The 26,750-nt window shown below is 41.6% G+C and overlaps 1 protein-coding gene across 1 annotated transcript in view; it reads left to right on the top strand.

Annotated features, from left to right (window-relative positions):
* Positions 1 to 26,037, top strand: part of LOC106605266 (ubiquitin-conjugating enzyme E2 E2) — a 33,062-nt gene extending 7,025 nt beyond the window's left edge. Inside the window, exons 4-6 of the mRNA XM_014200713.3 lie at positions 22,052 to 22,184; positions 25,118 to 25,265; positions 25,803 to 26,037. Coding sequence (XP_014056188.1) covers positions 22,052 to 22,184; positions 25,118 to 25,265; positions 25,803 to 25,900 — 379 coding nt within the window. The 3' untranslated portion in view covers positions 25,901 to 26,037. The remainder of the gene's footprint in view (positions 1 to 22,051; positions 22,185 to 25,117; positions 25,266 to 25,802) is intronic.
* Positions 26,038 to 26,750: the final 713 nt, after the last annotated feature.

Genomic DNA, 26,750 nt, shown 5'->3' with positions numbered 1-26,750 from the left:
CCACGATACTAATGAGTATCGCGATACTGGTATCGTCCTGGCCCTAATAACTGAAATAATATGGCTTTTTTAACACATCCCAATTAAAATGTTCTTCCACTGTTATAATGGTCTGATTAGGGTTATAGAATATGTATAACAGACTCCTTCAATAATCCTTAAGTCTATTGATGCACCCGTACGTCAATGTAAGTAACAAAATACAAAAATCGGTCACTTTTTAAGCTAGATATGTTTTATTTCACATGGGCTGCGTCTCAATCCGCATCTGCCTATGTCGGTCTTCCGCATCTGCCGAGCTATAGCGTTGTTTGTCAGACCATGAGGCATCCCTAAAATCGGTCTTCTCACGAAAGCGGTTTCGTTCTACGAAGGTTTGGTTCTGTGGAGGTAGTTTTGTGCCAACAAAAATAAGGGGTTAAATATGTGTCCAAAACTAAAATATTTCCTGAGCTTTCTTATATCTCCTAGATATAGGACAGACGCTTGAACCTTATTCCGTATGATTTATTTTTTTACTGTCTTTTTTGCCATTTATGAATGTGTTATACAGTGCATTTCTATGGTTTATGGTAGTTAAGGCCAAATTCAATATATTATCAAATATTTTTTTGTTGTTGATATTTTTGATGCCTAAAGGGTTCCTAAAATTCTAAATCCAATAGCTAAATGATCCATGGTATGACCATCTTAAAACAATTCCATATATAAGCTTAGTAGATCACACCCTTTTAAGTGAATGTTGATAAGGGCTAAAAAACAATTTGTGTTGCATGGAAAAAGAGGCTTGACAAAGTCAATGTCATCATTTATGCCTTACACACTGCTCACTACTGACTCAAAGGTTATTCATTTTATTTCACACTGCAAGTTGTGTCACTGTCTGTTGGCCCCTTCAGGAGACAGTGTGTGTTGTGTTGAAAAGATCACCTCGCTCGGCACATTACACACAGAGCCGGGCCGGCTGATTTATTTCCTTTCGTCGCTCACCCCACTGAGAGGCCTGTAGTCAGACATCCCCTTTGTTTAAGCAGGGGAGAGTCTCCCAGCCTTATCATCCTGTAATAAAACATCTCTGGAGATGGCCTGAAAATTTAATCACGAGGTGATCGTGGAAGGTTGAAAGTAATGGTTGATGTGTCGTTGGCTTCTGTCTAATCACTTTCTAGTACTCTGCTTTATAACAGTCCTAAGCGTCCATGATATGACATTGTCTTTCATCAGCACTGTTACTAAATATTTGTTAGAAATTGCATTTGTTCCAAGCGGTTTGGAGCCTGTTGGTGTTTATTCAGCATGTGAACACGAGGGCAGTAAGATGTCATTCCCTGCTTCAGTTTACTAACATTATTGTGATAGCTCTCTCACCTTGTGTCACTCATCAAACAAGTTATTATTATTATTATTATTATAATTATATATATATATTTTTTTTCACCTTTATTTAACCAGGTAGGCTAGTTGAGAACAAGTTCTCATTTACAACTGTGACCTGGCCAAGATAAAGCAAAGCAGTGTGACACAGACAACAACACAGAGTTACACATGGAATAACATGAAATAAACAATGAACAAGCCAATAACACAATAAACAAGTCAATGACACAGTATAAAAAAAGAAAGTCTATATACAGTGTGTGCAAAAGGCATGAGGAGGTAGGCAATAAGTAGGCCATAGTAGCGAAGAATTACAATTTAGCAGATTAACACTGGAGTGATAAATGAGCAGATGATGATGTGTAAGTAGAGATACTGGTGTGCAAAAGAGCAGAAAAGTAAATAAAACAGTATGGGGATGAGGTAGGTTGATTGGTTGGGCTATTTATAGATTGACTATGTACAGCTGCAGCGATCGGTTAGCTGCTCAGATAGCTGATGTTTAAAGTTGGCGAGGGAAATAGAAGTCTCCAGCTTCAGCGATTTTATTGTATTTTTTTTTTTTTTTTATATATTTTTATTTTTATTTTTTGCAATTCGTTTCAGTCACTGGCAGCAGAGAACTGGAAGGAAAGGCGGCCAAATGAGGTGTTGGCTTTGGGAATGATCAGTGAGATATACCTGCTGGAACGTGTGCTACGGGTGGGTGTTATCGTGACCAGTGAACTGAGATAAGGCGGAGCTTTACCTAGCATAGACTTATAGATGACCTGGAGCCAGTGGGTCTGGCGACGAATATGTAGCGAGGTCCAGCCGACTAGAGCATACAGGTCACAGTGGTGGGTGGTATAAGGTGATTTGGTAACAAAACGGATGGCACTGTGATAGACTGCATCCAGTTTGCTGAGTAGAGTATTGGAAGCTATTTTGTAGATGACATCGCCGATGTCGAGGATCGGTAGGATAGTCAGTTTTACTAGGGTAAGTTTGGCGGCGTGAGTGAAGGAGGCTTTGTTGTGAAATAGAAAGCCGATTCTAGATTTGATTTTGGATTGGAGATGTTTAATATGAGTCTGGAAGGAGAGTTTACAGTCTAGCCAGACACCTAGGTATTTATAGTTGTCCACATATTCTAGGTCAGAACTGTCCAGGGTGGTGATTTGAAACCAAATAGGCTTTGGGCATTGTGATTTTGCTAACTGTCAGATATTTCAAGTATTGCTGCACAAGCAGCAATGTTTATGTCATGAAACAATGAAAAGGGTCTGGAACATAATAGCATTTATTCTGACTGAATGTTGCCATTGTCGTATAGCCTACTGTAGCACTGGACACGTCTCTCTTGAGGCCAGATGCACTCTAATTTGGATGATTTACACTGTCAGTCTTCAGCACAAATAGATTCTGCTGGCCTCTGAATCCAAATGGCATGATGTAATGCCCTTAAAGATGCCCAAACCAAACCATGTCACTTTTTGATGATGTCAGGCAGCCAGGCCCAATAGGAAGTGTCCGCACTCAGCAGGATTTATAACACGACATTGTGTGTTGTTGACTGGTTGCTTGTTGCTATACTTGTTGTCGACATGCATTCTCTGAGCCTTGAGGCAAATAAACAATAATACCCACACTGATCTCCATCCCCCTTTTTAAATGATGGTATCATCTCCACTACTGTGACTGAGTGACTGCTGCTTATTAGTGTTGCGTTGTGGCCCTCTGGGGTTCTGTGGGAGTGACAAACTCTGAGCCATTTTTCACAGGCTTTACCAGGGGACTTAACGTCTACGAGGTCACAGCGGGGAAGTTATCAATATTCATGAGGGGGAGGGGATGTGCGCCACAGTCGCCTCTGTGAAATATACTTGATCATTGTCATTTGCGGCTGAACTTTCAAGAATTTCAGCGCATATATCCAAGATTCTTGAAAAAGACTCTGGAACAGAACATTTATTTGAAAACCAGTTTGTGTAGATCGTTGATGGTTTATGACATTTGTTCTCATGCATTCAAAGTTGTACAATCACAGAGATGATGAACCTAATAAATCTTCTATTGTCTAAATAATATATCAACCTGTTCATGACCTTTTTGATAATGGTTGTTTCCCAGTGGTGCAAAATACTGTATGTTTACAGATTAAGGTTTAATAACGTGAACCATGTTACCAGGATTTCCCGTCCAAACCCACTCCCATTTCCCGGGATAAATAACTGCGAGAAACTGGTAAATTATAATTAATTATTTATATGAACAGCATGATGTGAAATGGAACTGTTAAATTATACAGAGTGGCTATGGATACGGAGTTTCTGTATCCCAATTTGCCTAGGCTAAAAATACAGATATTTCTGCGCATGTGCAAGATTGTTTATGTATTATTTTACATAGCCGAGTGCCCACTCCGATTCCTACGTAGTTGCTGTGCTCCGCTCCCCCTCCTTGATGGCTTTTGTCTGGTCACTGGTGTAGCCTACAAACTTCATGTTGTACACAACTGTTTGAGCTATTGCTTTCCATGCCTCAGTAAGCAAAAGCCTGATTTCATGTTATTTTTTTCAGGAGTAGAGTAGGCTTCATGCAGCTATTTGTGTTTTACACAAAATACATTAATTGACATGTTTGTACAAACTTTGTCAGTATTGCAAACATAAGCGCGACACCAACAGGCAGGCCAGCCAGTTGTTATCTGCTGAGTTGCATGCAGCTAGTTCGTCTCGCCACGATATCAGCATAAACAAACTGGCCCATTGTCAGATTATTTTCACAGGTCCAGATACATGCTCGGCTGCCCAGAGGTGGAACGCAGCAAGACACCGACACGCAGTCTAATTAGCAATTTCATGTTATTTTTTCATCATCATTGTGAATATTGGCTAAGCTGCAGTGTTTCCTCTGCAAAAATGTGAAGTGGGGGGGAAATGTTGCGAGGGGATGTCCATATTATCAGGTATGCTATTAGCAAAAAGCATTATCACACTAAGTCACTCCCCAAACATTATTTTTCGGTAGGGTGTCGTTTTACCCCAAGTTACCCGACAATTTACCCGAGTTACATTTAGCATTCATGTGCTGAACTTTTTAAATGGTGCAGTTCGCGCATATTTATTTTTTGCAGTGGGCTCAGCGCCACAGCTTAATGACTGCAGTGGAAACAATGCTAAGCTCACCAGGAGGCAGACAGGAACTACAATATGGCAGCAGTTAAAGATTAGCCATCATCACACACAACGCTGATTGTTTTTTTTCTTAAGTATAGGGACTGCTTCCTGCTTGTGCAACTGCAATATCCGTTCCGACAGACAGAGAAGGTTATAGCCTTCATCATATATGTTTTTGAATGTTTGTTCAAATTGCTGCAGGGTTTTTATTTAAACTGTTCAGAAATATGAGGTGGAGACGGGCTACATCATCATGGCTAAGAAGAGGGTGAGTAAAGAGCAAAACATGAAGGGGAGGGGTAGTGTGAGCAGCTACGTTAGAAAAATGAATGTTTGCGTAAAGTAACACATGCGCAAAACATGATCAGGCTCCTAAGCTTTGAGAAAGAGGGTTTGCTGAAGCGGGGCATGGGCGAAAACTCCGTATCTGTAGCCACGGCCTAAAAGCAAATTTATGCTTGATCCAGAGAATCTTGTTTCTCATAGTCTGAGAGGGTCTTTTAGGTGCCTTTTGGCAAACTCCAAGCGGGCTGTTAACTGCCTTTTACTGAGTGGCATCCGTCTGGCCACTCTACCATATAGGCTTGATTGGTGGAGTGCTGCAGAGATGGTTGTCCTTCTGTAAGGTTCTATCTCCACAGAGGAACTCTGGAGCTCTGTCAGAGTGACAATCGGTTTCTTGGTCACCTCCCTGGCCCTTCTCCCCCGATTCCTCAGTTTGGCCGGGAGGTATGCTCTAGGAAGAGTCTTGGTGGTTCCAAACGTCTTCCATTTAAGAATGGTGGAGGCCACTTCTTGGAGACCTTCAATGCTGCAGACATTTTTTGGTACCCTTCCCCAGATCTGTGCCTCGACACAATCCTGTCTCGGACCTCTACGGACAATTCCTTCGACCTCATGGCTTGATTTTTGCTCTGACATGCACTGTCAACTGTGGGACCTTATATAGACAGGTGTGCGTCTTTCCAAATCATGCCCAATCAATTAAATTTACCACAGGTGGACTCCAATCAAGTTGTAGAAACATCTCAAGGATGATCAATGGAAACAGGATGCACCTGAGCTCAATTTCAAGTCTCATAGCAAAGGGTCTGAATACTAATGTAAATAAGGTATTTCTGTTTTTCATTTGTAATACATTTACAAATATTTCTAAAAAATTGTTTTTGCTTCGTCATTATGGGGTATTGTGTGAAAATTGAGGGGGAAAAAATATTTGATCAGTTTTAGTATAAGGTGGTAACATAAGAATGTGAAAAGAGTGAAGGGGTCTGAATAGTTTCCGAATGCACTGTATAGACTACATGGTGCGATTATGATGGACAAAGGGGCAAGATCATTTTTATTTTTCAAACAGCAGCCAAGCAGTAATCATCATGTCACCAGAATGAGACCCTAGACATCTATTGGAAAGGATCATCAAGCTCATCACCTTCACTTTCACCACCATGTGAAGTTCATCATAATTTATTTCATCAACCATCTGTAGCCTAATAAATTGCATGCTTTCCCGACAAGTTGTAGTGGGAGGACCACAAGTCATCGCATTACTCCAAGTTTACGTCGATATGAAGGTTTATATCCATTTTTGAGCAGAAAAGCATTTCCACCGACATTTGCCGCATAATTCATTTTAGACACAAAAGATCTCACCTTGTCTAGTGTATTTGGTTTTGTCACCGAAAAATGTCATGACATACTTTTTTTAACCTGATGTACTAAAAGTGCTGTAGTTTCTAAATGGTTCACCCGATATGAATGACAATCCCCTCAAATTAAAGCTGACAGTCTGCATTTTAACCTCATAGTCATTGCTTAATTTCAAATCGAAAGTGCTGGAGTAATGAGTCAAAGCAAAACAAAAATGTCACTCTTCCAATACTTTGAGATCACTTTATATACAGTGGCTTGGGAAAGTATTCACCCCCTTGGCATTTTTCCTATTTTGTTGCCTTACAAGTCTCTTGGGGTATGTCTCTATAAACTTGGCACTGGGATTTTAGCCCATTCTTCAAGGCAAAACTGCTCCAGCTCCTTCAAGTTGGATGGATTCCACTGGTGTACAGCAATCCTTAAGTCATACCACAGATTCTCAATTGGATTGAGGTCTGGGCTTTGACTAGGCCATTCCAAGACATTTAAATGTTTCCCCTTAAACCACTCGAGTGTTGCTTTAGCAGTATACTTAGGGTAATTGTCCTGCTGGAAGATGAATCTCCGTTCCAGTCTCAAATCTCTGGAAGACTGAAACAGGTTTCCCTCAAGAATTTCCCTGTATTTAGGGCCATCTGTCATTCCTTCAATTCTGACCAGTTTCCCAGTCCCTACCGATGGAAAAACATCCCTACAACATGCTACCACCACCATGCTTCACTGTGGGGATGGTATTCTCAGGGTGATGAGAGGTGTTGGGTTTGCGCCAGACATAGTGTTTTCCTTGAGGGCCAAAAAGCTCAGTTTTTAGTCTCATCTGACCAGAGCACCTTTTTTCCATATGTTTGGGGAGTCTCCCACATGCATTTTGGCACACACCAAATGTGTTTGCTTATTTCTTTCTTTAAGCCATAGCTTTTTTCTGGCCACTCTTCCATAAAGCCCAGCTCTGTGGCGTGTACGCCTTAAAGTGGTCCTATGGACAGATACTCCAATCGCCGCTGTGAAGCTTTGCAGATCCTTCAGGGTTATCTTTGGTCTCTTTGTTGCCTCGCTGATTAATGCCCTCCTTGCCTGGTCTGTGAGTTTTGGAGAACAGGATAACCTGCAAAATCGGCAGTGTATCAAATACTTGTTCTCCCCACTGTATGTATGTATGTATGTATGTATGTATGTATGTATGTATGTATGTATGTATGTATGTATGTATGTATGTACACTTAGATTGCACACAGGTGAACTTTATTTAACTAATTATGTGACTTCTGAAGGTAATTGGTTGCACCAGGTCTTATTTAGGGGCTTCATAGCAAAGGGGGGTGAATATATATCCACGCACCTTTTCTTTATTTTTTTTTGATTTTTTTTTTTTAACTTCTCTTCACCAATTTGGACTATTTTGTGTATGTCCATTACATGAAATCCAAATAAAATCCATTTAAATTACAGGTTGTAAGGCAACAAAATAGGAAAACCGCCAAGGGGGATGAATACTTTTGCAAGGCACTGTATATGATGTCCTAGCCTGCCTCTTTTAGGTAATACATTCCATGCAGTATTACCTCTCCAATGGCATCTCTCCTTAGCTCTCTCCCCTTAGCCCCAAAAAAGCTAGACTAGAATAGCTTGTTGGACATTTGTTTTGTGCAGTTCTAATATACTATTCGAAGAGGGATGCAGGCTTGCTCTTGTTTGCTGAAAGTTAAATACAGCAGCCAAAATAACTTGTGGGGAGTTTGAAAGGAGAAAGATGTCTTGATGCCGATAGGCTTTAGCGGTTAAGTTTGTGAAGAGAAGCGAACGCCATCTGCATCTTAGTCATTATTCAAGCATGTCATTACAATGATGAAGATGAGGGGAGAACCAAGCGTATTTAATTTAACTGTTGAGAGCGAGGAAGGAATAAAGGAACAATTGAGCACGAAAGAGAAGGTAATACGCACGTCTCACAACATTAGGGGAAATATTATGAAAGGTAGGCTAATGCATCAGCATACTAATTATCAGTGCTTGACTTGGGCTGGAGATGTATGGAGCGCCGTACACGCACCTATCATTTTTGGGGGAATTGCATACCAGCTCCTCTAAAACAAAGTATCCTATCGCTGGCCCAGATTCACACATCGAGGCCAAACAAGCTAATCAGAGTGGAATGATGGTGGGATCTGCATTGAATAGCAATGGAGAATGGGCATTAATTTCTGATTCTGCTTTGTTCAGGTTTATTTGCTGCTAGTCTGTGAATCTCTGGGTGACAGTAGGCTGTTTGAGATTGCGCAGATTGAAAATGCGACAACATAAATGCACATGCTCTGCTCCAAATTATGAAATGAGGGTTTATTAGGTCATAAATTAGTTTCAGAATTGTTTTGTTCATGTAATTCATCAAGGCACACTTTTAAATATTATCAATCACTCACTTAAAAATCTACATATCAACCATCATTGGAATGACCCTTCAGTGAGTGTCTGTGTGTATGCCAGTGCGAGTGGGCCGTTGCCCAAGGAGAGGGAGTGCGACATTTCAGCAGCAGGTATAAAATGACAGGCAACAGACTGACTAGATAACTTGTACCAGTTATGTTTTAACTTGGCTATCTCGCTAGTTAACTAACTAAGCTTTAATGTCATTGTTGCCTTTCCACGGGCACTGTGGATAGCCTAAAATAAATCTGCTGGAATTCCCCTCTATTAAACAGTAGCCATATAATTGCGACAAATAATGTGCATCTATCTCCCCTGAAACATGAATATTTTAGCCTAATATAAACATGTCTAGTTAGATACCTTGCTTTGAAGTATTCTACCTTATCTATTTGATTCATTGAATTAAGGAATAATTTTATAAAGACAAAGGTATTGGTTTGTAATGTTGCAATAGTGGCAACCATCCTCCAGGATAGCTACTGGGTGTGCAGGCTTTTGTTCAAGCCCTGGCCTAACCACATCGACTGCTCAACATGATCTTGATAAGTAGACTTGGGTGGTTCAGGGCTGAATCAAAAGCCAAGCCTGCACACCCAGGAGCTCTCCCGATGAAAGGTTGACCACGTGTTGACAACTTGACTGACAGTGCAGTTCTACTTTGTGGGGGGGGGGGGGGGGGTGTTAAGCACCTTGATCAAGGGCACAACGGCAGGATATGGTAGGTCTACATGGGATCAGACACAGCAGCCTTCCAGTCAATAATGCTTACTTTTTCATGTAGGCTATAGTAATGGAAATTTGGTTAAAAGTGTATAAACCCTTAACGGAGAACAATCGGGGGTCTCAATAACAATGTCATTTGTGAATTTCGGTGAAAAAAGTCTAATGGACCAACTTTGGAAAAGACAGCGCCTGCATTCTTTCATCCCAAGTCAAGCACAAATTGTAAATGGACCCTATTATATTTAAAAATCAAATTCAGTGTTAGTGGTGGTGACCAACCCGCCTCCTGAACAAAGCGCTACTGGGTCTGGGTGTGCAGGGTTTTGATTGACACATCTGATTCAACTAGATTTTCGTGTAAAACTGGTGTGTCCTGATGGCCAAACATCCATAGGATTACAACATAAACATCCATGATCAAATTCCCTATCATAATGTCTGGGATTGGTATTTACAATGTGGGTGTGGGCTGATGTGTATTGGTGGTTTAGTGATAAACTGATGGCAAACATCCATGGCATTACAACATAAACACATCGCTGATCAGTTTCACTATCATAATCTATGTGTGGGGTGGGTTTTGTTTTATGTTGTGGTTTCTGTGTGCAAGTCTTCCACCAGCATTGCGTGTTCTCTCCCAGCTTCATGGTTTGAACGAGGTGCGTAATTCCAGTCCATATAATACAGTCCAAGATTACTGGAGCTTGTTTCATTTATTTACCCAAGAGAGCATACATCTATGGGCTTTTATGTTTTTCTGTCGTGCGTAATGTGCGATAGCCTATCATATGTACACCTATTGGATAACGGCACAATCACAGTGGCGGTTGTAGACCATTTCAACTGGGGGGGGACAAGCTGGGGCCAGTTGTACTGTTAGAGGGGCCAGTTACATTAGACGTTATTGTTGTCATATCGTTTTGCATGTGGTACAATACTGTTGTGTTCCGCCTAAAGCCGTCCCTCTAGAAAATGTGTGGGTTAAATTAGTGTTCCGCGTTGCCACTGTCTAATAACGATAGCAAAACTTTTATGTAAAAATTATTTCATACTCCACATTTAGGGGGGCCACAAGGGGGTCCAAAATTGTTGTCACAGGGACACTGCGCCACCCCCCCCTCGGGAGATACGTTTTTTACTCTTGGGATGGAACATTCTGTAAAATACATGGAACATATTAAACCCTAGTACAAATACAGGATCTTAATTTGATCAGTCTTTTGTGGCTGAGAATTGATTTACATAAACAAACACATGGTTATATTAACAGTATTGCACTTTTCATGTAGCTACTTTTGGCCAGCTAATAGCCTAACCACTCATCAAGCAACATTATGGACGAAACGTTAAAATCCTTTTGCAGCAGGATAATTTTGCTGTGACAATATAGGTCAAGCTGAGATCCTACACCTGTACATGATTTCAAATGTTTCACCTCATCTGCTATTGACAATAGTGTAGCATCTGTTGAACTAGGCATGTTCTAATGAAGTGAGGTCGTTTTGTTTTGTGACTAAAGGTAACATGCTCTGTTCCAGACCTCAGACATCATCTCACGTTAATGTATCCTTATTGCCCTCCACCAAGGCACTTGTTTGAAAGCTAACACAGCCTGTTTTGATTCATGCGTATCATTTGGATTCTCAATGTCCTCATTTGTGCAGCACTTCCCACAAACATTTGTCCCAAATGTTATTAATATGTTCTAGGGGAAACCAAGCATGACACATCACTCTATAGTGAAGTCTAGCCATTACACAATTGGTTCACCGAAGCCATTTAGGACATTGAGACTGACAGGATGGTAATCCACAGTAAGCAAACAGTAAAATCTTGACAAAGGAACAAATAACTCCAAAGTAAACAGTTCCTCTTTGATGCCATTACCATTTTGGCAGGGATGCCATCTCAAAGCTTAATGGGTTTCAACGAATTACTAGACCGTTAGTTCCAAGAGGAATTAGGCTCCATTTTACCATCTCAGTTATTTCTATTGTACAGACAAAAATGTACAATGTGTTCATCATAATCAACTGAGATTGCTGGTGGTGACAACTTGTAAATTAAGTTCCATTGTTAGATGAGTAATAAACTGAGAACTATATAAATTAATAATACCTTTTTTTTCTGCCATGTCGGCACAGAAATGTGGCCTAGCCCTAAAATATTGAATCAGCTGGACAAACGTTTTAATGAGGCAATACAGGACACCGATAGGGCTGTGACAGGCATGGAATGTTGGATGCCGGTAATTGGCCAGGCAAATGACCGCGGTCTCAGTAGTAAAACAAAATAAATGTATATATTTGTTTTTTTGGGGGGGGGGCACATTTTCTCCTTTCCTCAGCTCCGGACTGCATGTGCTGCCATGGAAATAGAATGAATAGAACAGGCGTCCCCATGCATGGGTGGACTGGCGGACATTGCAAGTGTACCCATAGAGTAAAAGCAGGAATTGTACACTTTAGGGATGTTAACCGTTAGTCGGTTAGCTGACGGAAAATACATTTGACCCGTCATGCTTATTGGTCTATAGGTGAATTTGCATAATTTTGTGAAATTAAATTGGCGCGTGTGTATTTTCGTTAGTCGTCGTGCAGTGTGTTTATCACAAGCGCACAGCATACAGAGCCTAGTTTGAGGAGCGGAATAGCCTACCACCTGTCAGACAGCGCGAGTTTCTCCTAAAAAGGCCTCTAGGCTACTGGAGTGAAACCTGCCTTTGTAAGCTCAGTCATTGCGCAACAAATAACAATTCTAAATGCAATCGCGTGATAACTTTGGTGGCCACGATTAATTATAAAAGAGCTATTTTTATTTGTAAATCTCAACTCGTAAAGCGCGCCCTCCCATTCGCCATTCGAATGCATAGGCTATATATAGCCTGCCTACCGTTGACTATCAAAGCGTCACCCACTACTTTGCCATGTGATCTTGAGGCGGTATAATTGTTTGAAACCTGAACGTTTTTACTTTACTTCTAATAATGAGGCATGTCTTACCTTGCTTCAAAGTAGCCATGCGAAAATCAAGCCATAGAAACGTGGAGGCAATTATTTTAGACTTTCTCATGCCATTAAGCAGCATCTCTTATTCTATTGGTTTTCATATCAACTTTCTATCGTTGTCCAGAAGCCAAAGGCACAATCCTAGTCGTTTTAGCAACCCATCATAGTTGCTATTAGGTTCCCCATCTTTCTAAGTTTCTAACTGATATTTTAATCTCTGTCACATATGGAACTGCTCGCATTAAGTGCGCAGTTTAGAACAGTTTTCCACAAATTGCATTTGGGCAAATGTTTGAAAATTATGTTTCGTTAGCTGCTTCATTACATGAGTTGCATGTTCAGTAATAGGCTATAGCCTTAGGCTTGCTATTGCTGCATGTTTCCATGCGCTTAATCAAAAAATGTCCGGTCCTTGTATGCTTACATAGTATCAGAGAGGAAGTGAGAGGTTTTACTCTCGCCAAGATCTGTCCAAAATAATCCCAATGCGTTTCTATGGGTTTATTTTGGGCCTAAACTTGACGCCTGCCTTCCCGCCTTGGGATGACTGCCATTGTTAGGGCGGAAACATAAGCATCTCGTCATTGTATACAGATCTCTGATAATATTTTCGGTTGGGCAAGTCATTTTATTGTTTGTGAAAAAATGTAACCGTTTGTTGACCGGTTTAATGAGGGTCAGTTAGACGGCAGCAAAATGGACCGATATTTGAATCCCTAGTACCCATCAATATGTGCTGTGGTTTATTGATTTAACTCAACTGAGAGAACCAAAAATACATTCCATTGCATGAGCATCATCAGTTAACATCATTTGAATGAACGTTCTACATTACTATGGAAATTATTGCATCACAACACCAGACAGCCATTGCAAGTGTACCCATGAATTTACCAGTCAAATTACCAGCCAGTTCTATTCATGTTTAAGCAAAGGGCAACAAAGTTTCATCACATCACCTAAATTCACTATAATAGGTAAGGCCTAATATGTAGACTAGCATACAAATGGTGGATTAATGACCAGTGGTGTAAAGAAATTAAGTAAAAATACTTTAAAGTACTACTTAAGTATCTGTACTTTACTATTTACATTTCTGACAACTTTTACTTTTATTTCAAGAAAATAATGTATTTTTACACCATACATTTTCCCTGACTACCAAAAGTACTCGTTACATTTCTTAATGCTTAGTAGGACAGGAAAATTTGTGAAATTCATGCACTTATCAAGAGAACATCCCTAGTCATCACTACTGCCTCTGTTCTGACAGACTCACTGCACACACATGCTTTGTTTGTTTGTGTGTGTGTGTGTGTGTGTGTGTGTGTGTGTGTGTGTGTGTGTGTGTGTGTGTGTGTGTGTGTGTGTGTGTGTGTGTGTGTGTGTGTGTGTGTGTGTGTGTGTGTGTGTGTGTGTGTGTGTGTGTGTGTGTGTGTGTGTGTGTGTGTGTGTGTGTGTGTGTGTGTGTGTGTGTGTGTGTGTGTGTGTGTGTGTGTGTGTGTGTGTGTGTGCCCCATCAGTAAATAAAATAAAATTGTGGCGTCTGGTTTGCTCTAAATAAGGAATAAAAAATTCTGAAGTCTTTAAAAAAAATTGTTTTAATACTTTTGATAGTATATTTGAAACCAAATACTTTTAGATTTGTACTCAAGTAGTGTTTTACTTGGTGACTTTAACTTGAGTAATTTTCTATTAAAGTATCTTTACTTTTACTCAAGTATGACAATTGGGTACTTTTTCCACCGCTGTTAATGCCCCAGCCTGTGAATTAACTTCTAACTTCTCTGTCTTCACTGTTCAATTTTTGCGCAATGCATGCATCTCTATTGGCATCTCCACTGGCCTCTCTCTTCCATCTTCTCTGTATGTCTTATAACTCTTGAACCAGTAGCCTAGCCCAATGCGTGTTCCAGAAGTAGAAATATATTTTGGTAACTTATTTTGAGTAATTAAAAAATATACTTCACAAAAATATAAACGCAACATGTAAAGTGTTGGTTCCATGTTTCATGAGCTGATATAAAATATTCCAGGAATGTTTCATGCGCACTCAAAACATGTTTCTCCCAAATTTTGTGCACAAATGTGTTTACATCCCTGTTAGTGAGCATTTCTCCTTGCCAAGATAATCCATTGACCTGACAGGTGTGGCATATCAAGAAGTTGATTAAACAAAATTATCATTACACCGGTGCACCTTGTGCTGGAGACAATAAAAGGCCACTCTAAAATGTGCAGTTTTGTCACACAGCACAATGCCACAGATGCGTGCAATTGGCATGCTGACTGCAGGAATGTCAACCAGAGCTGTTGCCAGAGAATTGAATGTTAATTTCTCTACCATAAGTTGCCTCAATGTCATTTTTGAGAATTTGGCAGTATATCCAACTGGCCTCACAACCGCAGACCACGTGTAACCACGCCAGCCCAGGACCACCTCCACATTCAGCTTCTTTACCTGCTGGATGGTCTGAGGCGTATCACCTGGACATTGATGAAACTGTGGGTTTGCACAACAGAACAATTTCTACACTAACTGTCAGAAACCTCCTCGGGAAGCTCATCTGTGTGCTCGTCATCCTCAACAGGGTCTTGAACTGATTGCAGTTCGGCGTCGTAACCGACTTCAGTGGGCAAATGCTCACCTTCAATGGCCACTGGCACGTTGAAAAAGTGTTGTCTTCATGGATGAATCCCGGTTTCAACTGTACCGGTCAGATGGCAGACGTCGTATGGGTGAGTGATTTGCTGATGTCAGCATTGTGAACAGAATGCCCATTGGTGGCTGTGGGGTTATGGTATGGATAGGCATAAGCTACGGACAACGAACACAATTGCATTTTATCTATTGCAATTTCAATGAATAGAGATACCGTGATGAGATCCTGATGCCCATTGTCGTGCCATTCATCCGCTGCCGTCACCTCATGTTTGAGCATGATAATGTATGACCCCATGTTGCAAAGATCTGTACACAATTCCTGGAAGCTGAAAATGACCCAGTTCTTCCATGGCCTGCATACCCACCAGCAATGGCACCCATTGAGCATGCTTGGGATGCTCTGGATCAACGTGTACGACAGTGTGTTCCAGTTACTGCCAATATCCAGAAACTTCGCACAGCCATTGAAGGGGAGTGGGACAACATTCCACAGGCCACAATCAACAGCCTGATCAAGTCTATGCGAAGGAGAAATGGGAAATAATGGTCACACCAGATACTGACTGGTTTTCTGATCCATACCCCTACCTTCTTTTTAAAGGTATCTGTGACCAACAGATGCATATCTGTATTCCCAGTCATATGAAATCCATAGATTAAGGCCTAACAAATGTATTTATATTGACTGATTTCCTTACTGTAGCTCAGTAAAATCTTTGAAATTGTTGCATGTTGTGTTTGTATTGTTGTTCAGCTTCTCTGATGTGATCACATTGGCTGGTGGTAAAAATGCCTTAAATGGGGAATCCTCTGTTCTTCCAACACTCAATGTTTATGTTTACAATGAAATGTATTACATCAGAATACCCAATGTTTACAATGAAATGTATTACATCAGAATACCCAATGTTATGTTTCCAATCAAATATATGAAGTAAATTAGAACCGTTTGCTATCAGTTGCATTTGCAAAAACGCTGTGATTGGATGATAGCTGTGAGGGTTAACGAATCCGGATCAAATCCTTTGATCTCCTCGAGCTCGTTAATGATAGAATTGCCGAAGGAGTGGAATGTAATAGCTGAATAGAGATGGGAACCAGGCTATATATATCGTGCTTCACCAACGAGTAACACCGCACCACTCATCTCTGCCAGTAACCTTCTGGTAACGAGTCCATTTCCTTGGCCACAAGGCCAAGCAACTGCCCCGGGCGCTGAAGCTTTGTGGGGGGGGTTATGTGTACTGAAAAATCCTCTGGTCGTGGCTGAATGGTTAAGGGTTTGGAGTGAGAGCAGCAGTGCTTTTCTGATGTAGCTACTTCAAGTATGGCCTCCTTTGTTTGTTGTGACATACTTCAGTTCAGTACACACAAACTCTGTGGGTTAAGTGATTATTATTATTTTTAATGACTCATCATTTTGAGTCATTCATGTATGCGAAGCCTGTGTATTATAATGATTATATGCTATACATTATTTATTGAGTCCTGAGATAAACATTTGCAATGCATAAGAAGCTTGCTTCAGGGACCCACCAGCAATGCTGAGAGGAGATAATGTTTACCTATCAAAGTCCCTGTTTTTCAGAAACATCTTCAGAAATTAGAATGGAGGAAAGGGAATAGAAAAGATTTGATTACCTATTGATGTCATGAAAGTATCTGAAGTACCTTCCGAAGTACACATTCTCATCAATACCAAATGGAAGGTAGTTTAAATTGATTGAGCCAGCATGCGAAATGGTCTGTTAGGGGTAAATATTGGTATGTGGTTCACTTGGACTCGAGTAAACCGTGCACATATTCAACCATTTCTGCCATAAATGATTGTTTCAGGATAAATCACAGGCAAATAATTACAGTATTCATAGTAAGGATGAACAATAAAAAGGCTTGATTTAAAAACAAACCATGTCATTTGTGCAAATAAAGACGAAAGGCCGGGGAGGGAGGTGTCACCTCTGCTGCTGAGCTACATGGTAATTGGTTGTCGGCGCTTTGCTTTCACGGTCAGGGGAAACGAAGATTGCTTCATTAAGTTCCCTTTCTGATAACCGCCACAGCCGCCGCGCCAATGCAACACAAGATCTTAACTGAATGACTATGCCATTAGTAAAGAAAAGTGCCTAAGGGAAATTAACTGGAATGGTGAATAATTAAGATAATAGCTCTATTTGCACATGGCAGCATTAAAAAGACCGAATCACATCACATTCAATTACGGGTTCCGTTACTGTTTTATATAACACCTTTTGCTGTGGCGGTCAATTTTGAGACCCTTTTTATACAGCAACATACTGAACAGCTTGAGGTGTAACAGGTTTTAGCTAAATCCTTTTAAGGAATTGTAGTTCTGGAGGATTGGGCTGCTTGCACAAAGCACATGTTCAATTGGTACTGCAAAAGAAGGTACGTTCTCTAATCTCTACATCCATAAGGTTCCCTGAACTTGTATGTTAACAACTCCACACATGAACACATACCCAAATGCCTTTTCATTTTTTTATTTTAATATGGTTGTTGCTACTTTGCCTTCTGGCAACATATTTTCATTATTATTTTGTACCAATTGACAGTTTGTTTGACCTTGAACTGAACTACAAATGCTGGCATAGTTTCTGTCTCTGTGTTCTGTCTGTCTTCTGCAGTTATTAGCTTGTTGTGTCAACAAGCTAATACGATGAGGAATAAATTACACTCCCATAACCTTTTGTGCTCTCTTGTCTCTGACTGCTCAGCGGATGTCAAAGGTGGAATAGAGAGAACATTTTAGACATTCTGCTGAACAGACACACTCCTACACACAGTGAGTGCTTGCCAGAAAACACCCCACTAAATTCCATAAATATTGAAAGTGAATGGCATGGGCCCTCCCAGAATGGTCTGAGTTTTGATGGATTTTGTCGCGCACACACACGCAATCAAGCAATGTTCCCTGTAACTGAGGTCCGCAGCGGTAGAACACTGTCATGGGCTTGTCTCTGTCATCATGAGTAGGATACATGACACAGGCTGGTCACCTGTCTGCATCAGCTCGTCAACTCAACCTCTTCCCTAATGTCAGGGAGAATTACCAGAGCTGGCGATACTACCAGAGCTGTAGATAGCCCGGGGAGGGAAGGTCACCGATTTGCCAGAGATTGCTGTAATCGCCATACCATATGATAAAGGTTATGGCATGTTGGCACAATCTCTAGATTGTCTGGAATCATGTAATATAGACCATGGTAAATGGGGCACAGGGTGCACTAGTCTCTCACAGCCACAGCCACTGCAAGGAAAGGTCATTCAATATATATGGAAATTATGTCTAGTCTGCGTTACTTATGGATCACAGCTTGTTACATGGGTAGTTTCCAGTAACTACAACTTTGGTGTGTGTGTGTGTGTGTGTGTGTGTGTGTGTGTGTAATGGTGTAAGTGTAACGGTGTATAAATTGAGAAGGCCTGCAGTACACGGCCGCAATAAAAATGACATTTTCTAAGGGTTCCTTTGTGTCAGCCAGTCTAGTCTATTTTATATTGTAATGGTGTCATTTGTATTTATTATGGATCCCCATTAGCTGCTGCCTTGGCAGCAGCTACTCTTTCTGGAGTCCAGCAAAATGAAGGCAGTAATGAGACATATTTCAGAATAGGTTCTTTGTCCTCTGTGCATGTAAGCGCATACACGAAATTAACTTGGTTCATTATGATATGTATGTGGTTTGTCCATGTCGTCATGTAGACGATCATGTCAGTGGTTTTGTCTCTGCGGTCATATGAATAGCCATCTTCCATTAATTGACAGTTTCCATATGTATGCCAGATTTCCCAGTGTACTATTCCATTTAGAATATTTCATGATCAAAGGATAAAACATGAGATGCGTGTTGTATCATGTCAAAAAGGAATTGACCATGCCTAGCTAACTGACGAGATAACAACATGTTTTAGCTTGGCATTGTTTTTTTTTAAATTTGAATTCGAAGAAGATAAGTGAGTTCCACAGCGGTTTGAAAGCAGAGTAAATCGGGCCTGAAGGGTTTTATTTGGGGATTCTGTTTGGTTGCGTTCTGTTGCGGAGGCAGCACTCCAGCTGTCGGAGCCATTCCCACATGAGTGTAATCGCAGAGGATGGCTAGTGGTAGATTCTCACGGACACCCGCACACTAATGTATCCCAGATTCTTGGAAGAAATGACCCAAATACTCAGTGACTCAAAGAAACCTACTGATGTACAACAGATGTATTATAACTCTCGAGTCACACAGAGGATATTATTGCAAACCGTAGCGATTTCAATGTTTTAATGTCATGTGTATTGAACTAAACTAGATATGTCTGCATTAATGGATAAGAGTTTTCCCATAGTAGAGCGAGGAGAGCTCTATTAGTGTTGCGAAATCGCAGTATTCAGCTATAGGCCTAGATGCAGTGAAATTACAGTCTGGGGTTAGATTATGCCACATGACAAAAACAGATATTTTGGTGCATTGTCTGTTTCCTAACGCCTAGTGACTTGACGTAGGATTTTGCGCAGGCACATTCTTTCCCTATAAATGTTTAGGCATCCTAAATTGCAATCCTTTGACTAGCATTAAAATCATTGTGCATTTTAAAGTTGCTCAGTAATGATCATACCCCTTGCATGGTTTTGGGCTTGGTGAATAGGATCTGCTATAAAACATCTCTATTCAGCCCATGACCAAAGCAGGATGTAAGGATGAGCAATATCTCCCTTTCCCTCTCAGCCATTCAGGATGCTGATTCAGTCGATATCCTAAACCTAGACAGCCTCTCTCCGTCTCAGTCTGATGCTGTGGCCTCGACCGTGCTCCCCTGCTCTCCCACTCCACTGGTCTAATGAGAGACTGTCAGTCAGGTCCTGAATGCCCAGGCAGCGCTCAGGCAGCCGTCACAAAGCACCACAACCCCTGCTGGTGGGGGTGTGTGTGTGTGTGTGTGGGGGGGGGGGTTGCCGGGCAACCTCCAGTCGTGGCATGTACTTTAAACTATTGACTTAGCCTTTACCCAGAGATCCGTGTGTTGTCAGATCTACACAGAGGTGGTGTAGAGTGGATCCTCTGCCATGCTGTCTCATCTATCTCATCTGAGCTCGAAAGTGATCGGCCTCAAAGGACATGAAAGAGTCCCTGTATCTGTGCTGCTTTGAAAAGGATCACACATCTGGCACAGTGGGAGGTATCATATTTTTTATATTGCATCAAGCTACAATGAGTTTTTCACCTTGAATCATGTTGAATGTAGACGCTTGATTAAATTTGCAATTTTCCGTAAGTATTGAAAAGGAAATTGCCTACAGCCAAAGTGTGGTGTTCAAAATGGCACAATGTAGCAAAACCCTTTTCAACGGAAAAAGAAAACGAGGAGTTCTCATTGGATAATTTCACATACAACCTTCACATTTTACTAATCGTTTTTCCGTTTCGGGCCTCATGAACATGACCCATTAATTCTGCAGATTACCTCTGGTGCAGGGATGTGTAGATGAGTAAATAACTTATTCCCCCCACCCACATAAAAACAGTTTTCCCGGTCTGGTTGCAACTGATTTTTCTCCATTAACAGTGCAGGGGTTACCTCACCCACCTAAGCAACATCAGAACATTTCTTAGATTCATTACAGCTAGCTATTAATAGGCCACATCTGGCCTGTTGCAATGCACTGGCAATGAATATTGCCCAACATGGTCTCCAGATGCTATGCTTAGGTAATTTCCAAATCATATCAGTATAAAACAGATTTCCTTTGTGCCTCATCAAGATAAGTCCAGATTTGCATTGCTCTTATGGGCACAAAAAAGCAATTGAAAAATATTCAAGTCTCTAGGGAAGAATGGATCATAATGAACTAATTAAAGAAGGCTTCGAACAAGAAGATGAGTGAAATCTGCATGTGTTGACACTACAGGAAAGAGGAAGTGTCTAGTCCTTTCATTCTATTTGTGGAGACTGATCCATTCTCATGGGCATGCACTGAGCCAGACACTTGTTTGATACTCAAGTTGTGCTATTTGAGGTTATTATGTTGTGGAGAAAGCATAACTTGCTAGTCATTTCATTCTGACATGGCCATTTGGAAACGTCAGTCACAGATTATTAGAGCTTGTCAACATGAACAAAGCTATTGGTGACTTTGACAGTCATGCATTTTCTGTGCTGCTGCAATCCTGCTCCCAATCTCTAAGTATGTGTAAGCGTCTGTGAGCAGTCGTGTGTGTGTGTGTGTGTGTGTGTGTGTGTGTGTGTGTGTGTGTGTGTGTGTGTGTGTGTGTGTGTGTGTGTGTGTGTGTGTGTGTGTGTGTGTGTGTGTGTGTGTGTGTGTGTGTGTGTGTGTGTGTGTGTGTGTGTGTGTGTGTGTGTGTGTGTGTGTGGAGTCGTTTGTGTGCTCTTGTGCGCCTGTGGGTTTGGTCGATGTTAAAGTTCATGTACAGAAATGCCATGAAATCTGAGGAATTCCTCATTGTCCTGGGCTTTCAGATCTGGTCGGTGTTCCAGACAGTCTTCTGTTGGGGGAGGGTGGAGACTTAATATGGAAATTACATTAATTACCAGACTATCCAACAGATGTGACCCTCACCCTATTCAACATAACTACTCATCTAATAAAGGACCTTCAAGAGACAATTACATTTTTGTGTATATATTGTATGAATTTGCCGTTTTTTATTTTATTTTTATTGTTCTCTATTTGTGAAATGAGGTTCCTCAATCCAACTGACAAACTGTTTATTTCAATGGATGGATGATGATATTAGGCTTTGAATGTTGCACATTTTGGGGGGGGGGTTTAAGAATGTTTCAATTTGCTTTGGCAGCACAACCTAGATAGCTTGAGTGATAATCATTGAACAGAACTAAACCTCAGGCTAACTAAACCTCTGCTTCTTTAACTTGTCAGAAACAAGTATTTCCTCTTCACTCTCTTGCTCACTTGGACTCAGACTTTGTCTACTTTAGGCTACCCTGTCAGTAGCCGGTTGTCAATTCCAATTCCCTGAGTTGCTAAACATATTGACATGTTTCTATTTCAGCGCTGGTCCCAAAGGAGACAACATCTATGAGTGGAGGTCAACCATCCTGGGACCACCGGGCTCTGTTTACGAGGGAGGAGTCTTTTTCCTGGACATCGCCTTCACACCCGACTACCCCTTCAAACCACCCAAGGTCAGCACCCACCGCCACACTGACCACAAATGGTTTATAGCTTTAGTGCCATTGTGCTGCTCTCTTCCTCTGTGGAGAACTCTTGCTTTAATGTAATTTCAACAGCTAACATGATTTTCTGGAAATCTGGTGTGCTCCTTCAAGCCTTTACCAGTTCATATTTTCAATTCATTCTTTATTAGCCTTTTCATGAAATGTACCCTGTGGAGTATTTTCAGTTGTTGAGTGGATGTCATTATCAAGTGTATGAAATGTGCTTTTGGATATCTCTTTGTGCTTCTTAGAACCCAATTTTCCTCTCACTTGCTTTCATTTTGAGTTCTGACTCCATCTCTCTCTCTCATTTTGTCTGTTTCCTCCCCCCTTCTTTCATTCTCTCTTTTTGTCTCTGTTTCTCTCTGAGCTGTGTAAGAACCAGCTCTACTGTTTGACAGCAGACTCAAACAAATCCACAGGCTCAAGCTCTGCTCAGTGTAGCCAGAGGGCTCAAGTGTTTTGTCCCACTGTGATCTGTAGCCAGTCCTTCCGTCACTATAGCACATGATACATGCGCCATTGGAGTTTTGCTGTATACTATAGACTCGTACCAGAGCTTTTTTCAAGCCCCTAACTGAAACTCCAGTTTGACAAGCTTGTTGGACAGATTGGAAGTATAAGATTTGGTTGTTAGGGTTAGTGGGGCAGAGAGTGCACCATTCTGGGGTTATTTATAATGTCCTGTTCTCGGTGTGTTCAAAATGCCAAGGCTCATTAGAAGTTTCCTCTGCAAGGTCAGGGTCAGTCTGTCTAGATGTTGGTGATTGGAGGACTGGACCGGTGTCAGGTGTCCGGCCTAAACAGATGTCAGACTCACGGTTAATCAGAAACACTGTAGTAAACTTAACAGGGACGTTTGTGTGGATGTTTGTTGTACAAAGGTTTGACGTAAGCACATTTGAAACCAAATAAAGTAATTTTGACCCCTTATTTGAATCCCTGTGAAAGTCTTATAGGAATGATTGTTTTCCTCTCAAACTAATATGTAACGGTTATAGTGAGATAGGGATGTTTTTTTTCTGGGGCATTTCATGACAATTATAAAGGTTTTCTTCATATTGGTAAATGCACCATGCTGCCCCCTGTTGGCTATATCAAAGCCTAAGGAAATTAGAAGGCAAATGAAAATTCTGGTATTTTTTTATGGTATATCAAAACTCTGCAGCCGTGTTATAAGGGTTGTCACCATCTTCTCAACAAAGAAATTACATATTGCTGTTTGTTACATTTTATTTTGTCCAATTTAGACTATTCCACTGCCAGTATTGCTGCTGAAGCAGGGTTCTAAACTATACTGCTCAAAAAAATAAAGGGAACACTTAAACACATCCTAGATCTGAATGAAAGAAATAATCTTATTAAATACTTTTTTCTTTACATAGTTGAATGTGCTGACAACAAAATCACACAAAAATAATCAATGGAAATCCAATTTATCAACCCATGGAGGTCTGGATTTGGAGTCACACTCAAAATTTGTGGAAAACCACACTACAGGCTGATCCAACTTTGATGTAATGTCCTTAAAACAAGTCAAAATGAGGCTCAGTAGTGTGTGTGGCCTCCACGTGCCTGTATGACCTCCCTACAATGCCTGGGCATGCTCCTGATGAGGTGGCGGATGGTCTCCTGAGGGATCTCCTCCCAGACCTGGACTAAAGCATCCGCCAACTCCTGGACAGTCTGTGGTGCAACGTGGCGTTGGTGGATGGAGCGAGACATGGTGTCCCAGATGTGCTCAATTGGATTCAGGTCTGGGGAACGGGCGGGCCAGTCCATAGCATCAATGCCTTCCTCTTGCAGGAACTGCTGACACACTCCAGCCACATGAGGTCTAGCATTGTCTTGCATTAGGAGGAACCCAGGGCCAACCGCACCAGCATATGGTCTCACAAGGGGTCTGAGGATCTCATCTCGGTACCTAATGGCAGTCAGGCTACCTCTGGCGAGCACATGGAGGGCTGTGCGGCCCCCCAAAGAAATGCCACCCCACACCATGACTGACCCACCGCCAAACCTGTCATGCTGGAGGATGTTGCAAGCAGCAGAACGTTCTCCACGGCGTCTCCAGAATCTGTCACGGCTGTCATGTGCTCAGTGTGAACCTGCTTTCATCTGTGAAGAGCACAGGGCGCCAGTGGCGAATTTGCCAATCTTGGTGTTCTCTGGCAAATGCCAAACGTCCTGCACGGTGTTGGGCTGTAAGCACAACCCCCACCTGTGGACGTCAGGCCCTCATACCACCCTCATGGAGTCTGTTTCTGACCGTTTGAGCAGACACATGCGCATTTGTGGCCTGCTGGAGGTCAGTTTGCAGGGCTCTGGCAGTGCTTCTCCTGCTCCTCCTTACACAAAGGCGGAGGTAGCAGTCCTGCTGCTGGGTTGTTGCCCTCCTACGGCCTCCTCCACGTCTCCTGATGTACTGGCCTGTTTCCTGGTAGCGCCTCCATGCTCTGGACACTACGCTGACAGACACAGCAAACCTTCTTGCCACAGCTCGCATTGATGTGCCATCCTGGATGAGCTGCACTACCTGAGCCACTTGTGTGGGTTGTAGACTCCGTCTCATGCTACCACTAGAGTGAAAGCACCGCCAGCATTCAAAAGTGACCAAAACATCAGCCAGGAAGCATAGGAACTGAGAAGTGGTCTGTGGTCCCCACCTGCAGAACCACTCCTTTATTGGGGGTGTCTTGCTAATTGCCTATAATTTCCACCTGTTGTCTATTCCATTTGAACAACAGCAGGTGAAATGTATTGTCAATCAGTGTTGCTTCCTAAGTGGACAGTTTGATTTCACAGAAGTGTGATTGACTTGGAGTTACATTGTGTTGTTTAAGTGTTCCCTTTATTTTTTTGAGCAGTGTATAAATGCTGTATTTTCCTTTACTCGCCAGGTAACATTTCGGACAAGGATCTACCACTGTAACATCAACAGTCAGGGGGTGATCTGTCTGGACATCCTGAAGGACAACTGGAGCCCCGCCCTCACCATCTCCAAGGTGCTGCTGTCCATCTGCTCTCTGCTCACAGACTGTAACCCAGGTAAGAGACCTGTCAATGTCCACATCATAAGCTGCAGTGTTCTCAATTCAGTTGGTGATTCATGACTGATTTTTAAATTACATTTGAGTTGACACTATCTACACACAGATGGCAGTAGTGTAAACTCACCACATGACGAATTATCACCATCTCTCATGTAGATAGTGTAGACTCACAGCATGAAACATGATCACCATCTCTGTGTAGATAGTGTAGACTCACAGCATGAAACATGATCACCATCTCTGTGTAGATAGTGTAGACTCACAGCATGAAACATCTACACACAGAGATGGTGACTGTCTGCAGCTCTTCTAGTGGTGTTCCAGCGTTCCCTTCCCCAGGGACAGTAGCTCTGTTGCTGTTGAACCTGTTGATGTAATTTAAATGATCTTTAAAAAAAGAAGCCCTTATTCATCTTTTAATACAATGTAATAATATGCTCTAAACTCTCTCTGAGTCCAAAAACCATACACCTGTGAAATTCTATTCATTAATGTATGCTTTGATCTGCATCCTTTTTTTTTGTCATTGCAGCGGACCCTCTGGTGGGGAGCATTGCCACACAATACCTGACCAACAGAACGGAACATGACAGAATAGCCAAGCAGTGGACGAAGAGATACGCCACATAGATCCCCGTCTGACTTTTCCACTGTTACCCTTTCCCCCCCCCACTGTACTTCTCTACCTCTCTCCCCAGCCTTTCAAAGCACACTCACTAAGTGCAATGGTATACCTGTAATTCTCCCCCTCCCCCCCAAACTTTGTATCTACCTTTTCTTTGTAAAGAACTGTCCTTTGTTCCTTGTTGACTTGAAAGCTTCTTTTTTTTATACAAAGAGTAGATTGGGATTTTATTTTCCAATATCTGAATGTTGGAATTATTGTATTGAAAAAAGACTATTATTCTGATGAGCATTGTCCCTCAACTATACAGTATGTATCCTTGTTTTCATAGTGGCTCCAGGAACAAAATGCAGATTATATCCTCTTTTTACTTTACTCTAGGTTATTGTGTGTTTTTTAATTTCCTATTCCAGTCATCAATGGTATCTGCATGGAACAGGAGGAAGATTTGCATCAATTGACATGTCATGCTCTTCTATGCTCTCTGGTTTTGTTTGTACTGTATGTATTTTTTCAAACGCTTTTGAGGCAGACCACAGAAATATAGGTCTGCTTGTGAAAGAGGCAGGACTTGTACATTTACTGGCTACTCTGGCATGGCAGGGTGGTTTGTTGTGCACTTGTATTAATGAAGCACCCAATACAACACTGGTTGGCTTGTGATTATACTTTTCTGTTCTGTAACTGTGAACCCCCTGTGGTTGGTGACAGGCGTTAAGATGTTCATCTCTGAACCTATCTGCCTTCTGCATATATGAACTTCGCACACACCCTGACTTGGTGACCCCATATTCAGTGATACTCCAAATTTTATCTTGGCCCTCATCCGACATGTGCTTTTTCGTGCATTTTTTT

Source organism: Salmo salar, chromosome 05 (assembly GCF_965601325.2).
Source record: "Salmo salar chromosome 05, fSalSal1, whole genome shotgun sequence".
In the NCBI taxonomy this organism is placed as follows: domain Eukaryota; kingdom Metazoa; phylum Chordata; class Actinopteri; order Salmoniformes; family Salmonidae; genus Salmo; species Salmo salar.
Note: the sequence above shows the minus strand (reverse complement) of the source record. Positions and strands in the feature narration are given on the sequence as shown.